The sequence below is a fragment of the Nomascus leucogenys genome, unplaced genomic scaffold, assembly GCF_006542625.1.
Source record: "Nomascus leucogenys isolate Asia unplaced genomic scaffold, Asia_NLE_v1 000461F_481905_qpdss411410sc, whole genome shotgun sequence".
Classification (NCBI taxonomy): Eukaryota; Metazoa; Chordata; class Mammalia; order Primates; family Hylobatidae; genus Nomascus; species Nomascus leucogenys.
This window is the reverse complement of record NW_022097361.1, coordinates 48,562-65,470: the sequence shown is the minus strand read 5'-3', so window position 1 is coordinate 65,470 and position 16,909 is coordinate 48,562. Positions and strand designations below refer to the sequence as shown.

Below are 16,909 nucleotides of genomic sequence, written 5' to 3'. Positions count from 1 at the left end.
CATTGTATAATACTAGCATCTTGATGTTGATATGATATTATACTACAGTTTTGTAAAATATTACTATTAGAGGAAACAGGGTGATGAGTATATGATTACTCCTTGTGTTATTTCTTGCAACTGCATGTAAATCTATAATAATCTCAAAAAACATTTCACTTAAAAATCTAAAAGGTGGGAAAGTTATATCATGCAAACTATAAGAAACCTGGCATAGCCATGTTAATGTTAAAAAATATATAATTCAAAATGAGGAGCATCACTAGAGATAGAGGCATAGTTTATAACAATAAAATAAGTAATTTATCTGGATTCCTGAAACTAGCATGGAAAAGATCCTCCAATGTGCTATATATAAATGAATAAATAAGCCCAAGGAAATAAACTCCTATATGAGCTGAACACTGCCTTTCTCCTCTATTTATATTTCATATAATTTAAATTTATCTGAGTTCCTCATGTGATTTAACCTGAAGCATAATATCAGTTAACAAAAGATAGTAATGGCATCACATTCCAATTTGCTTTAAAAAGCAAAACATGGTAATAGGGATTTTCATTTATTCATCATTTTAACCTAAATTCAGTACTAAAGGAGAAAAACCCTGACTTTCTGTTCTTTTCATGGAAAAATTATAAAGCAGTTTACTTTTGTGTCTCTCAAATTTCACTTCCTAGAAATAACAACACTGTTTAACCGATTTCTTTTAGCTTATTTAGAGAACATGTACATGCCAAAGTCCAATGTAAATTTCATGAGTCACTTGAAGACAAACATATTTAGAGAGTAAACCTTTAAACGGATTTTATCGTCAACAGGTAGAAGTATCTCTGTGAAATAATGATCTCTTTGACTACAAAATGACATCTACCTTCTGATCACAAAAGAACTGAGGAAGCTGTTTCCACTACGGCTCTATTGCACTGGTGAGTCCAGGCCCATGGATGAGAAATTGATGCAAGGATCAATACAAGCTTAATTTGAATTAATAAAAGGAAATATTTTCTCCCTTTGAACTTATCTCCATAAAGCAATTGTGCCTCCTCTTGGGGGTCACGTTTTCACAATCAATGGCCTTTGAGGAGCTCTTGAGTCAAGTTGGAGGCCTTGGGAGATTTCAGATCCTTCATCTGGTTTTTATTCTTCCCTCTCTCATGGTATTAATCCCTCATATACTGCTGGAGAACTTTGCTGCAGCCATTCCTGGTCATCGTTGCTGGGTCCACATCCTGGACAATAATACTGGATCTGATAATGAAACTGGAATCCTTAGTGAAGATGCCCTCCTGAGAATCTCCATCCCACTAGACTCAAACCTGAGGCCAGAGAAGTGTCGTCGCTTCGTCCATCCCCAGTGGCAGCTTCTTCACCTGAATGGGACTATCCACAACACAAGTGAGGCCGACACAGAACCCTGTGTGGATGGCTGGGTATATGACCAAAGCTACTTCCCTTCGACCATTGTGACTAAGGTAAAGGGTCCTGTTAACCTGTTCTGGATACACAATCTAGGTGTTTAGAAGAACATAAACATGCTTTAAGCCTCTAGTTATTGTGTAGATACCGTAGTCAGTGCTCAGCCACTCTTTTGGCAAATAGTGATTGCTTTTTTTTTTTTTGAGATAGAGTTTGACTCTTGTTGCCCAGGCTGGAGTGCAATGGTGAGATCTCAGCTCACTGCAACCTCCACCTCCGAGGTTCAAGCAATTCTCCTGCCCAAGCCTCTGAAGTAGCTGGGATTACAGACATGCACCACGATACTCAGCTAATTTTTTTTCTTTGTATTTTTAGTAGAGACAGGGTTTCACCATGTTGGCCAGACAGGTCTCAAACTCCTGACCTCAGGTGATCCACCAAAAAGTGCTGGGATTGCAGATGTGAGCCACCATGCCTGGGTACTTATTTTTTAACTGTCAGGCACCTACATTGAATTTGAGGCAATGAACTCAACCAACTAGATATAAATACATCTATCACAAAACTAGCTTGAAGAGAAGACTAATGATTAGAAAAATATTCTTCTTGGTCACTTGTTCTCAGCCTAAGTTGCAAATTGGAAACATCTGTGTTATTTTAAAAATCTGCCTGCTTTGGCTACATGTTACAGAAGCAAATCAGAGTGGATTTCATACTAGCATCAATGGTTTAAAAAATCTCCTTAATGTGTGGCAAAAATTGAGAACCACTGAGGTATGCAGAGCTGAATGAATATAAAAACAGATATTAACATAACCTGGAAGGTTTTGGGTGAGGATTTCCAGAGAAATCCATGCTTAAGCCAAGACTTGAATGGTATAGGTAAGAAAATGTAGTAAAAAGAGGCTAGAGAATGTGTCCACTGAAAGCTGTTGCAGCAAGTGAACAATGAGAAGTCAAAAGCTGCTGTGAAGCTATGCTGTATTGGCTTCCTTCTCTTCCAGTGGGACCTGGTATGTGATTATCAGTCACTGAAATCAGTGGTTCAGTTCCTACTTCTGACTGGAATGCTGGTGGGAGGCATCATAGGTGGCCATTTCTCAGACAGGTGAGTGTCTCCAGATCACGGTTATTGTTACTCTGCAGTGTTTTTATCAGCTTACAATTAATTCTTTCACAAAGAAGTGTTATTGAGTTATAATATGCAATTTACACTGTTGGTGCTGCTTTGTTCCCCAGAGAGCTAGATACAGAAATGAATTACAGTGAGTTTAGTGAGTGCCATTTTGTTGCCACAGAGATCTCTGAACAGCGTCTCTGTATAGGATACTGAATACACAAATATCAAGATAGAGAATTCAGCCTCCTTGAAAATACAAATATATGAAATGGTGTGTAGACCTTGGCTAGGGATATTGTGTTAAGTCCCTCCTGGACTCTGTGAGCTAAATGCTTGTGGGCTCCCAGCCTGGTTGTCATTATCATAATTACCCCACTGTAATGAGTAGGTGTATTAGTCTGTTCTCATGCTGCTAATAAAGACATGCCTGAGACTGGGTAATTTATAAAGGAGAGAGGTTTAATCAACTCACAGTTCCACATGGCTTGGGAGGCCTCACAATTTTGGTGGAAGGTGAATGAGGAGCAAATTCATGTCTTGAATGGTGGCAGACAAGAAAGCATGTGCAGGGGAACTCCCCTTTATAAAACCATCAGATCTCATGAGACTTACTCACTACCAGGAGAACATCACGGGAAAAACCAGCCCCCATGATTCAATTACCTCCCACTGGCTTCCTCCCATGACACATGGGGATTATTACAATTCAATGTGAGATTTGGTTGGGGACACAGAGCCAAACCATAACAATATGAATTTTAAAATAATAGTTTTCAGTTCTGTGAAGAATCTCAATGGTAGTTTAATAGGAATAGTATTAAATCTATAAATTGCTTTGGGCATGTATTAGTCCACTGTTGCCCTGCTGTGAAAACTGCCTGAGGCTGGGTAATTTATAAAGAAAAGAGGTTTAATTGACTCACAGTTCAGCATGACTGGGGAGACCTCAGGAAACTTACAATCATGGTGGAAGGAGAAGTAAACAATTCTTCTTCACATGGTGCGCAGGAAAGAGAAGTGGAGGGTGAAGGGGGTAAAAGCCCTTATAAAACTATCAGATCTCATGAGAATCACTCACTATAGTGAAACCAGCATGGAAGTAATGCCTTCATGATTCAATACCTCTCACCACGGCCTCTCATAAAATGGGGATTTATGGGACTACAATTCAAGATGAGATTTTGGGTGGGGAACAGCCAAATCATATCAGGGCAGTAAATAGCTTTTTATAACATGGACTCTTTCTACCTATGAGCATGGAATGCTTTTCCATTTTTTTGTGTGTCATCTTTGATTTTTTTTTGAGTAGTGTTTTGTATTCTCCTTGTAGAGATCTTTCACCTCCCTAGTTAGCTGTATTCCTAGGTATTTTATTCTTTTGTGGCAATTGCGAATGGGATTGGCATTCCTTATTTGGCTCTCAGCTTGACTGTTATTGGTGTATAAGAATTTAGCAATTTTTTTGCACGTTGATATTCTATCCTGAGACTGCTGAAGTTGTTTATCAGCTTAAAAAGCTTTTGGGCTGAGACTATGGGGTTTTATAGATACAGTATCATATCATCTGCAAACAGGGATAATTTGGACTTCCTCTCTTCTATTTGGATGCTCTTTATTTCTTACTCCTGCTTGATTGCCCTAGTTAGGACTTCCAATACTGTGCTGAATTGGAGTGGTGTCCTTGTGCCAGTTACAATAAGATGTTGCTTATTCAATAAGATGTTGGTTGTGGGTTTGTCATACATGGATCTTGCTCTTTTGAGGCATGTTCCTTCAATACCTACTTTATTGAAAGTTTTTAACATGAACGTTGTTGAATTTTATCAAAAGCCTTTTCTTCATTTATTTAGATAATTATGTGGTCCTTTGTCTTTAGTTGAGTTTATGTGATGAATCACATATATTTATTTACAAATATTGAACCCACCTTGCATCCCAGGGATAAAGCATACTTAATCATGGTGGACAATTTTCTGATATGCTGCGGGATTTGGTTTGCCAGTATTTTGTTGAGGATTTTTTGCATTGATATTCACCAAAGATATTGGCTTGAAGTTTTTGTGGTTTTTTTTGTTGTTGTTGTTTTTGTAATTCTGCCAGGTTTTGGTATCAGGATGAAGCTGGCCTAATAGAATGAGTTAGGGAGGTCCCTCCTCCTTAATTTTTTGGAATAGTTTCAAGCAGGGATGTTGCCAGATCTTCTTTGTACTTCTAGTAGAATTCAGCTGTGATTCTGGTTTGGTGCTGGGTGTTTTCCAATTTATTATATTTATTTATTTATTATATTTTGGTTGATAGGCTTGTTGGTGTTTTTCTGAGGTGATTAGATTTGATTCCTCTTTCTGTTTTTATCATTTATTGTTCTCCTAGTATTTATAGTTTTATTTGCTTTCATTATGGTAACTGCCATCTCACTACTTCAAGATGTAAGACTCCCTGGAGAATGTTTTTGCTGTTTCTGTGATGGTAATTCCTTTAGTTTTGCTTGTCTGTGAAAGATTTTATAGTTCTTTCATTCTGAAGCATAAAGAATTTTTCTGGGTATAATATTCTTTTCTGGCAATTTTTCTTTCAGGACTTTGGATATATTATCTAATTTTCTCCTGCCTCCAAGGTTTCCACTCAGAATTTGCTGTTAGTTCTAGTAGGAATTCCTTTATATGTGACTCAATGCTTTCTTCTTGTGGCTTTTAGTATTTTTCTTTATCTTTGCTTTTTTGAAAATTTGACTATAATGTGCCTGCTAGGGACCTGTTTGAGTTGATGCTATTTGGCATTCTTTGAGCTTCTTGTAGCCAAGATATGCATCCTTATCACAAGACTTGGGAAATTTTCAGCTATCATATCATAAAATATCATAAAATATAATTTTCTATATATCCTTCCTTCTTCTAGAATTCTCATAATGCAATATTTATTCACTTACTGGTGTTTATACATTCTGTAGGCTTTCTTCATTCTTTGTAATTCTTTTTTCTTTCATCTGCCTCTATTATTTTTAGCAAACTGTCTTTAAGCTCAGAAATTACTTCTGCTTGTTCAGTCTATGGTTAAAGCTGTCAGTTGCATTTTTTTTTTACTTCATTCATTGAATATTCAACTGTAGGATTTCTGTTTGGTTCTTTTTTCTATCTATGTCTTTGTTAAATTTTTCATTCAAACAATGTATTGTTTTTGTAATTATATTGAATTGTCTATAGTTTCTTGTATCTCACTGAGTTTTCTTAATATTGTTATTTTGAATTCATTTTCTGGCATTTTGTATATTTCTCTATAATTGGGGCGGTTACAGGAAAATTATTGTGATCCTTTAAATGTGTCAAATTTCTTTCTTTGCAATGTTTTGATTTGTCTCTACATTGATTCTTTGGATGAGTGGAAAGGTTGCTTCTTACAATTTTATGAAGAGATTTCATAAGGAAAGGCTTGTTTGTATGAATGGGTCTTGTATCGTCAGTTTTATGGGGTGTGTCAGGCTTTGGTTCTAGGTGGGCACAGTAGTATAGTTTCTGTGTAGTTTCTTCAGCTTTAACCTAGGCTAGTGACATGTGCTAGTGTTTAGTGGCATAGGCTGCAAGAGTTGGTTATGGTAGTGGTAAGGCTTTGCTGGGGGTCGGCTTGCCAGGCTGTTTCTCAGGTCTAGGGTGCATGCATGCACGTGGTGGTTTGGCCAAGTTAAGCCAAGTTAGACTTATGGTGCTATTACTCTGGCCAGGAGCACATACATAAGGTTGCTCTGCCAGGCTGGTGGCAGCCTGCCAGTAGTCCCCACAGGGCTGTTTGTCAGACGTGGGACACAGATACACAGTTTCTTGGCTGGCTTCAAGTTGTATTTGCCAAGAGTGGATCACTGGGCTCTTTCTTAGGCTTGGAATCTGTTTGCATGACTTCTCAGCTTACCTGGGTGTATGTCTTCTAGATGGGGGCCCAGAACTGTTTCTCAGGGCTGGAATCCATGCACAAATCTACTCAGCCAGCCTGGGGTCATGCCTGCCTGCTTGGCTGACCTTGGGTGTGTCTGCTGGGGGTGACCCACAGGGCTGTTCCTGTGGTCTGAGACATGAGCTTATGGCTGCTGTCTTGGCCACTTACCAGCCTTGGAGCTAGCTGGCCAGGAGTGGCCTGCAGAGCTATTTCTTGGGCCCAGAAACATAGGTGCACAAAGCTCAGCTGGCCTGGGGCATGTTGCTGGGTGTGGCCTAAAGGGTGTTTCTGGCCCAGGACATCAGCTCATAGCAGCACCAATGGTATCACTTCAGCCTGGGGGCTTGCTGTCCAAGGATGTCCTGTAGGAATGTTTTCTCAGACCCAGGACATGGGCACACAGCTACTCAGCCAGCCTGGAGGTGTGAGTGCCAGGGAAGCTTTCAGTTGTTCTGACATCCTGATTGCAGGTGCAGGGCCACTGGGCATACCAGGGCTTGTCTGCAGGGGGTGGGGCATCATGGAGCTGTTCTCAGGTTCTAGAAAGAGGTGCATAGGAGCAGGCTTTCCTGGCTGGAAGGCTGTTAGTTGCATAGAGTTTCAGGGCCTTTCCCCCTTGGGAAGGGCATGCGCAGTTTAGCTGGCTCAACAGTGGGTTCACCCTGGGCAGAATTGCCAGATTGCTTTTCCAGATGAAAATGAGGGTGGTGGGATTGGTTTCTCTGCTTTGTAGGACCAGAGTCACCACTGATTCTGAGCCCAGGCTCTGCACTGCTGGGGTTGTGGTGTTCAGTCACTGATGTGGGCTTCATGGAATGAAGATAGAGTTCCAGTGCTGGAGAGGTGCGGTGGCTACTGGCCCCCAGGGCAGGATGCACTCCAGAGGTGGCTCTGGTCTCAAGATGGTGCCATGCTGCAACAGCTTGACTCATGAGGGATAGGCGTGACCTGGGGAATACAAACTTTGTGCTTCTAATCTGGGCAATGCAGTTGGGTAAATTTTCAGCAGCTCTCTTTTGGACTCAGGACTTGTGCAGACTGTGAAATTCTCCTATGGTAAGAACTGTTGCTGTTTGTGGTGGCAATGGAGACTGGTGGGTTCTTCTGCTTAACTTTTCCCCACAATGAGAAATTCCTCATGACTCCAGGTAGATCTGATCCAGATGGGAAAGATGTGGCTACAGAGGCTGGGCACCTCCATGCTGCCTCCTGGACTTCCAATCACCACAGATGTGTCTCCACCCCCTCGCTGCATTCCAGTGCTCTCCCTTCCACATTCTAGTGAAATCTTACCTGTTTATTTGTTGCCTTAGTTTTTTCCTCATTAGTGTGTGGGTTGGGGGGAATGAGTGTCAGGAGTCTCTACTTAGCTATCTTGCTGATATCACTCCTCTAGATACTATTTAAATATATTTAGAGTTCCATTTCAAATGTAGAACAGTTCCCAACCCAAAACTTTGTTTGTTAATATTACTGGGCATATACAATAAGCACACCCCATTTAGTCCAAGTTGTCTCCTTTAAGACCTGTCTTTACAAACATCCTGTAAAATGCCAAATTTCCTTTCCCTTTTTGGCCTTCACCTTCTCTCTCTCTTCACTCTTCTTTCTACATATTTTTTCCAGTGAGAAGTTTCTGTACTTTCTCTGTCTGGGTTGTGGCTCTCCTATATTTTGTTCTAGATGGAACACAGAGGCCTATAAACCCAGATCAACAATAGGAGTCCAAGTTTCTTTATGAGAGCCTCTTAGGCAACCCAACAGAAACTTTGATGCATTGCTCCACTGATGTATCTTATACATAAGTTTAGCCTTGGCCTGCATGGTCTTAGAGACCCAAATACATATTTAGCTCTCTTGTATTTCATATACTAATGTAGACTCTCTACTATGCTGGATTCATATGTCAATGTAGTAGATACTTATTACATATTACAATTTCCAACATTGTAGCTTCTTTTATACAGTATCTGTTGGTATCAGAGGCCTTATTATTAAATGATGAAGTTTTGATTTTGATATTGTTAGTGTATATTATAAACAGGGAGGGTTACTTCTGAGGATATTTCTGTGTCAATTTAGCTCTTGATCTTTCAGGATTTAAAGTACACAAAATAATTTGTTAAAATATTATCAAATTTTAGAGTGAGCTTTCATTTTCTTAAGTTTTTACCATAAATTATTATTGCTGTCATAATCTAACATGACTCTCTGTTTCTCAGGTTTGGGCGAAGATTGATTCTCAGATGGTGTTTCCTCCAGCTTGCCATCACTGACACCTGTGCTGCCTTCGCTCCCACCTTCCCTGTTTACTGTGTGCTACGCTTCTTGGCAGGTTTTTCTTCCATGATCATTATATCAAATAATTCTTTGCTCAGTAAGTCAATAATTGTGATCTTCTCTATTTTATGAGCCTTGAATTTGAACTTGAAATTTCATCTCTATTTGACCTTAAATGCTATATGGGTTTTCTTTCAGTTACTGAGTGGATAAGGCCCAACTCTAAAGCCCTGGTAGTAATATTGTCATCTGGTGCCCTTAGTACTGGACAGATAATACTGGGAGGCTTGGCTTATGTCTTCCGAGATTGGCAAACCCTGCACGTGGTGGTGTCTGTACCTTTCTTTGTCTTCTTTCTTCTTTCAAGGTAGGAGCTTTCTCTCTCTCTTTGTCTTTGGGGTCCTGGGATGAAAATGAATATTGAATAAGAACATATTGATTTTCTTATTCCCACTTCTGTACCTAGACCCATGCTCTCATCTATTCACTCTGTGCAGCTTGAGAAACAATGGTAAATAGCAATGGCTCTTCTGCCTGGGAGTGCTGACATAAAATTGGAAAAACTTTTATTGTAGATATAGAATGATTCCATCTTTTTTTTACCAAACATATAGATTCAGATGTTTCAAAAAGAATATCTTTGATTCATTTTTGCCTTGAAATAAATCAAGTTATGGTGATATGTATAATGCTTTTCACTTTTATAGGTGAAATTGGAAGAAACCACAAGTGTATTCATATAACTCTTTGACAATAGTGCAGGACCGTTTCACCAGTACTAAAAGTTGGGCAGACTGAGTGATTTATAGCATGTGTTCAGCACTTCCTCCTCCATTAGATAATTTTAACAAACATTTATTTGTGGCTAATTTCATCTCTACATTTGAAACCAATCTAGGGAAGCATCAGATTCAGTTAGAAATTACTGGAATATTGAGATATTACTATATATTTAACACAGTGAGATGAATTCCGATAGAGAGTAGAGTATAATCCATGTCAGACTCTTCCATTATCTTATTTCATCTTCATAACAACCCAGTAAGGAATATGGCACTGCTGTTTTTGTTTTATTGATGAGGAAACTGAAGCAGATGTAAATGAGTGACTCACTTGCATAGTAAGTTACCAGCATAGCTGGTAGTGGCAGAAGTACTTCCAACCTTCGAGCAGCTTTAACCTTACATAAATTGAAGACTCATTTTTCTTAAACGATACATATCATGAACATAAATTTGCTAGAACTCACACCAAACTTTGGAAAGAACTTATGCATGTAGGGACCCTAAAGCTTAAGCTTCACAGACTTCTTTGAAAATTTTCCTGTGATCAAACAAAGAAGTGATTTGTCTCCAAAGTCTGTGTTCCTAAACCATGAAGGTGTACTGCAGGATCATGGTCACATTTTCCTAGTATTTGTCTAATAAAATAGGACTTCTGTTTTCAATACAACCAAGTGGTGGATAATAAATGGAAGACAAAAGGCATCCATAGCCAATAATCATATGACTAATAAGAAAGACAGAGATGACTGCACTTGTGTGTTTTTCTTTTATCAGGTGGCTGGTGGAATCTGCTCGGTGGTTGATAATCACCAATAAACTAGATGAGGGCTTAAAGGCACTTAGAAAAGTTGCACAAACAAATGGAATAAAGAATGCTGAAGAAACCCTGAACATAGAGGTGAGTAGGAAAGGGAAGGTGGTTACTGGGTTGAAGGGAAGACATAAGCTGACATCTGCCTTCTCCTTGTTGAGATAGACTAACTGCTTCTAAGAAGGGCAGCTAGCTGAGAACACAAGCTCGGTTCTCATTTTTTCAAGGCCATCTCATATAAAAGCAGCTTTGGGAATTATGTAACTATCTCTTCCTTTAGTTCACTTCCTGATCTGAATCTACAACCTATGCATCCTTGTGGATACACTATACCCCTTTGGGGCCTTATTTTCAAATGTCTTTATTGCTGCATAATTTCCTGGAGGCTCCTTTAATGTTCTTCTTCATTTTTCTTCACACCACTTTCACTTCTGTAATTGCATATCATATATCACACTCGAGAGAAAGGGAACACATTTCTCTTGTCCTACTGAGTGCCAGTTCTCACCACAATGCCTGGGACGATGTTGATAAATGATACATGTTTATTATTGAAGGTTGTGAGATCCACCATGCAGGAGGAGCTGGATGCAGCACAGACCAAAACTACTGTGTGTGACTTGTTCCGCAACCCCAGTATGCGTAAAAGGATCTGTATCCTGGTATTTTTGAGGTAGGCTCCGTATAGTATATGAGGGGCATTTAAAGTGTGATGACATGAATCGCTTTCTTATTTCAAAGGTTACAACAGCAGTGTATGTGTGTGTGTGTGTGTGTGTGTGTGTGTGTAGGACTGATTTGTAGATAAAAAATGAAGAAAATACACAGATAACTGCTACATTTGAAGAGAGGCAGAAGGTTATGTAGACTCACATGGACTGGTTACACAATGAGGAGTCAGCCCTATCATCCTATCAGTCTCATCATTGGTGATTGATACTGAGGTAAATTGTGTTGTTTAATTTTCTTTATTTTTTCAACTCTACTTGAAACAAATCTTAGTAATGTGCACAGATTATGAATGTATACAACTCCATGAATATTTTGATACATAAAAAAATGTAATCACGCCAGGTGTGATGGCTCATGCCTGTAATCCCAACACTAGGAGGCTGAGGCAGGTGGATCACCTGAGGTCAGGAGTTCGAGACCAGCCTGGCCAACATGGTGAAACCCTGTCTCTACTAAAAATACAAAAATTAGACAGGAGTGGTGGTGCGCAGCTGTAGTCTCAGCTACTCAGGAGGTTGAGGCATAAGAATTGCTTGAACCTGGGAGGTGAAGGTTGCAGTGAGCCAAGATTGTGCCACTGTACTCCAGGGTGAGTGAAAGAGTGAGACTCTGGGTGAAAGAGTGAGACTCTGTCTCAAAAGAAAAAAAAGAAACAAAGAAAAAAGAACATGTAATCAACACCCAGATGTAGAAAAACCTTGGAAGGCCTCCTTGTGCGTCATCTACAGTGATAAAAACTGCCCCTGCCAAAAATAACTTAAGAACAGTTCTGGCTCCATCACCATGAAGGATTATTGCCTGATTTTGACCTTTACAAAATGTAAAAGATAACATGGCTCTGTTTGTCACAGGCTCCTTTTCCTCAACTTTATTCCTTCAAGATTTATCAGTGCTGTTGCTTGTAATAGTAGGTTGTTCTCCTTCCCAGTGTTTCAGTATTCCAATAGATGAATACAGAACAATTTCTTTACCTACTTCATTGTTGGTGGACTTTTACTTATTTCCAATTGGGGGTGTTCACACAAGGGCTTCTGTAGGCAATTTGTACATTGTCTCTCGGGGATATGTAAGTACTTACTTCGGTAGTGTCAGTAGGAAATATTTTAAATTCTAAATTTTTGAAAACTTATAAAAAGTGTTACAGGACAGTGTATGTCCACTTCCAAGCTGAAGACAGTACTATTAAATTATACAGTTTACCTCTTCCTAGGCATATCCTATAGGTGGCTACTTCATTTAATTGCATTGTGCTTTATCACTTTTCCCCTATCCACTACATTACAGACTCTGGCTTCTGAATCCTAGACAGTCAGAGTGGGACAAAAAAGTAGAGATAATGGTCAGAGAAGGACTTACTTGCTTGGAATTGCTATGATCTATGGTGGTTTCTTCTGCCATAACGTCTAAAGCTAGCTCTTTCTCGGTGTGATAGATCATTAATGTGGACTAGTTCTCCTTAGATGCTTTCTGGGTATATTGAAGAACCTTTGATTTTATTTCCTATGGTGAAATTGGTGTCGATTCGTTTGCCTGGGTTCTGACACATTTTCTTAGCTCTGGGAAATGAGATATGAACCTCTTTAGTGAGAAACATCCTCCTCAGGCATCCTCTGCATTGAACTGTACCAGATTTTTTTGTTTGTTTCTTCTATTTTCTTTGCAATCAGTGTCAACGTGTTATCATTTAAAATAACTTATTATAACTATATAATGTTTTTTATATGCTTGTGGTAACTGCAAAGCAAAAACCTATCATAGATATGCTAAAATTAAAACACAAAGAACCAAAAGATACAAGGGAAAACCACAAATAAAAACTGTAAAACTGAAACAAAGGGGTAAAAAGTCTACAAAACAAGTAGAAAACAAGTAACAAAATGGCAGTGTTAAGGCCTTACCTATCGATAATTACCTTAAATGTAAATGGATTAAATTCTGCAATTAAAGACATAGAGTGGTTGAATGGTTATTTTTTGACTTAAAATGGCTCCTGGTCAGCTCTTACTTGGAAAGAGCCCACAGATGGTCTATGAGAGAAACACGTGTATCCCTGCCTCTGTGTCCATACAGTGTGCTTATTCACTCATTATATTCTCCGTCTGTGCTCTGACCCCTCAGGAGATAGCCACTGTTTCTCACCTTAAATTTCTTAGAATTGTGTCAGGCACCAGAACGCTGTGCTCCCAGACAGTGCTGCCAGGCACGTAGTCTTTTTGGAGCCTTACTCTCTAGCAAAGGGAAAGTTCTTCATAGTAGCAGCATTGGGGAGAAGAGAGAGAGCACTTACAGCATACTGACAGCTCTCAGAAAAGGAATTATTTCCCTAATTTTCAAGCTTTAATTCTTCTGTGTTCAATTCTTATATACCATTGAGTTTGATGACTGATTCAGGTTAAATTTCCCTGTCATTATCAACTACCTGCTTGGGAACTTGGACAAAAGAATGACTGACAGGAGTCCTGTTCTTATGTAATGTCATGCAATTATTCATGATAGCTCTAAGATCACCATCTTTAAAACAAAGTACTCTACAAATCGTACCGAGCCTTTATTCCTTAACACTGACCAATGACTGCCTGGGCCAATATGGTAATCGACTGCTGGACATAGGCTCTAAACCTTATGACGTGTCTTTTCTATTTTGTTCACCACAGATTTGCAAACACAATACCTTTTTATGGTACCATGGTCAATCTTCAGCATGTGGGGAGCAATATTTTCCTGTTGCAGGTACTTTATGGAGCTGTCGCTCTCATAGTTCGATGTCTTGCTCTTTTGACACTAAATCATATGGGCCGTCGAATAAGCCAGATATTGTTCATGTTCCTGGTGGGCCTTTCCATTTTGGCCAACACGTTTGTGCCCAAAGGTGAGAGAAGACTGGACTTTGGGGGAAAGAAAATGTCTTCTCTTTGTTCTTCGGGAATTGTATTGGCCACACTTGCCTAAAACCGGGAATAAGGAGGGGTACCATTTAAAGGCTACATATTCCCTCAAAGCAATATGAGCGTGTAACACAAATTTGGCTAATAATTGAGAAAAGAGCCAGGGGCAGCTCAGATGTGTATCTGTCTTCATCAACTCTGGAAGTAGCTGGATAGTGGTGACATTCATTCCTGACAGTTTCTCTAGGAGATCAATTGATCACGTGCCCTTTGGTTAATTACACTTTTGATAACAAGCATGGCATGTCTAGGCCTTGCAATTATATCCCATTTGAGGACACGATATTATTGCTTCCTTTGTGTGGGCTCTGTCTAGGTTCTTCCTCATTACTGTGTCTTCAGTGACCAGTCTACTCACTGATATCCGTGTAGCCACACTTGGGTGTGATGTTAAGTCACCATGACTGCAGCCCTTGATTAGGGGAAACCTTTTTGACTTTAATGAAATAGAAATCCTTTGTTTACAAGCAGAGAAAGAATCTATGGTAGGGACAATAAACTAGGCAGATTAAAAGCCTATTTCACTCCCTGTTAGACTGTTTTATAAGTTAATACAATGATTTTATGTAATGATTAGGGGAAACTTAGTAGGCACTATGCCTTCCCTGCTTCCCAAAACAAGAATGTATTTTACCGCATAATAGATTGGGGAACTCGATTCCTCTTCCTGAATATTATCAATAATGTATATTTCCTGACTTACATTGAGCACTTTCTATCTTATAAATCTATAATTATCTTTCTTTCTATATTAGGCAGAAAACTTTCTCTGAAACTTTCTTTTAATGCTTTCCAAAATTCTGAATTTATTTTTCCCCAAGCAGAAGTTCCATTTCTTGGTTCCTTATGCCTATTATCATTCTGGATCTAGCCTCTCTACTCTGCCCACTAACAAAGGAGTTTTTTCATTAGTCTCTTGTGCAATACCAACTCCATGACAATACTGTATCTGTACTAGATTGACTGAGTTATCCAGATTTACCTGGGACTTTCTTGGTTTTATCAATAAAAATTTCACATCACTAAAACCCCTTCATCCCTGGGAAATCTAGGATGCTGGTCTCTTTAAATTCTGCACTTTAATTGTAAAGTTCTCAAGTATAGTGCTGAGTCTCAGACTCCTCAATAATTGTCCACATGATGGTTCTACCTTCTATAGAATGGGCATAGTGAATACTGGACAGAAAAATTAAGAAAAAAATTTCAGCTAGACTCATCGTTTCTTCTCCCTCTCTGAAAAATCTTCGATATACAGAGAGATTTCCTGCATTAATGAAGATAATATTATGCACTTTTTGCCACCTATGTTGATAATTCTAAGCTGACAATTTCTCAGCTTATCAACCTCTGGATGTTCTCTGGCACTATTCAATTTTCTACAGTATTTTTCAAACATGCAAATACTCGATATGTTGTTTTTAAATTAAGTTTGGTGGATGTTGCTTCCTTCAGCCCAGATATAAGAGTCTCACTGGTCTCTTCCTTTTGCCAGAAATGCAGACCCTGCGTGTGGCTTTGGCATGTCTGGGAATCGGCTGTTCTTCTGCTACTTTTTCCAGTGTTGCTGTTCACTTCATTGAACTCATCCCCACTGTTCTCAGGTATAAGAGATACAGATGCTCCACCTGAGCCCAAAATAAGAATTTCCCACTAAACAGTACTTACTGAGGGAATAAACCTAAGACTTGTTTATTATTTTAAAAGCAATCATTTATAATACTAATAATACACTAACAAAAATTATGGCCAATGTTTATTGCAAGCTGACTTTGCACCATCTATTGTGCTAGGCAGTATTTTAATGCATCATCTCACTAATCTTTTGGACCACTCATCAGGGTAGGTGTAATGCATAACTGTCTATTTAAAATGATGAAAAAGAGTCTTAACTCACACTGAACCTGATTAAAAACAGCTAGAAAATCATAGAGAAAATCTCAAAAGCAACTGTTTGCCCATGTACCTAATGATTGTGTTTTATTGTCTTCTGCAGTCAAGTCAAAATAATATGTCACAAATTGCATGTGTAGATTTTTTTCTGATTATCATGTATTATTATTTATCTGTAGGGCAAGAGCTTCAGGAATAGATTTAATGGCTAGTAGGATTGGAGCAGCACTGGCTCCCCTCTTGATGACCTTAACGGTATTTTTTACCACTTTGCCATGGATCATTTATGGAATCTTCCCCATCATTGGTGGCCTTGTTGTCTTCCTCTTACCAGAAACCAAGAATCTGCCTTTGCCTGACACCATCAAGGATGTGGAAAATCAGTGAGTGAATCTTCTAGCCATGTCCTGTGAGAAGCATATATCATTTCTATATCCGTGATAAGAAATGAAAAACTCCATGTGTATCCTTGAGATTATTGTGAAAGCTTAGCCTTTCCTGAGCTACTTCCACTTGGGCCATTGCCTTTCATTAGCAGCAGGGCCAGCTCTATCCATTCTGAATTCCAACTCTAGATTACAGAGACACCCTCATTGGTAGTTTTAGTGATAAAGAGATAAAAATGAGCTATGTTGTGATGGCACATACTACTTTTCCTCATGAAAGACACACACTCATGATGGTATTTAATGATTCTTGGATTCATAGAGCTTGGGATATGGTGGGGAAGGAAATAAAATAGTGAAGGAAGAATGTTCAGAAATATCACAAAGAGTTAAAGATCCTCCTTGAAAAGATAATAAAGGAGATAACTCTTGTTTAGTTGCCTGTGAAATTCAGTCAATCTTGCTGCCATGAGTAATAGAAGGTTTGAGGATAGAGAAAATAAGAAACTAGGAAAAAGTATTTTTATTTTTAATTTTAATTTTTAAGTTTTATTTTATTTGTATATTTAAAGATGGGGTCTCCTCTGTCATCCAGTCTGGAGTGCAGTGGTGCAATCAC

General features: G+C 38.9%; 1 protein-coding gene across 1 annotated transcript; it reads left to right on the top strand.

The window, feature by feature from the left end:
• Nucleotides 1-1,071: 1,071 nt before the first annotated feature.
• On the top strand, nucleotides 1,072-16,291 carry LOC115834244 (solute carrier family 22 member 10). The gene is made up of 9 exons (XM_030808995.1): nucleotides 1,072-1,473; nucleotides 2,422-2,525; nucleotides 8,684-8,838; nucleotides 8,940-9,108; nucleotides 10,301-10,424; nucleotides 10,895-11,010; nucleotides 13,724-13,938; nucleotides 15,507-15,615; nucleotides 16,084-16,291. Exons 1-9 carry the CDS (start codon nucleotides 1,072-1,074, stop codon nucleotides 16,289-16,291), a joined length of 1,602 nt encoding a protein of 533 aa, XP_030664855.1.
• The last annotated feature ends 618 nt before the right edge of the window (nucleotides 16,292-16,909 follow it).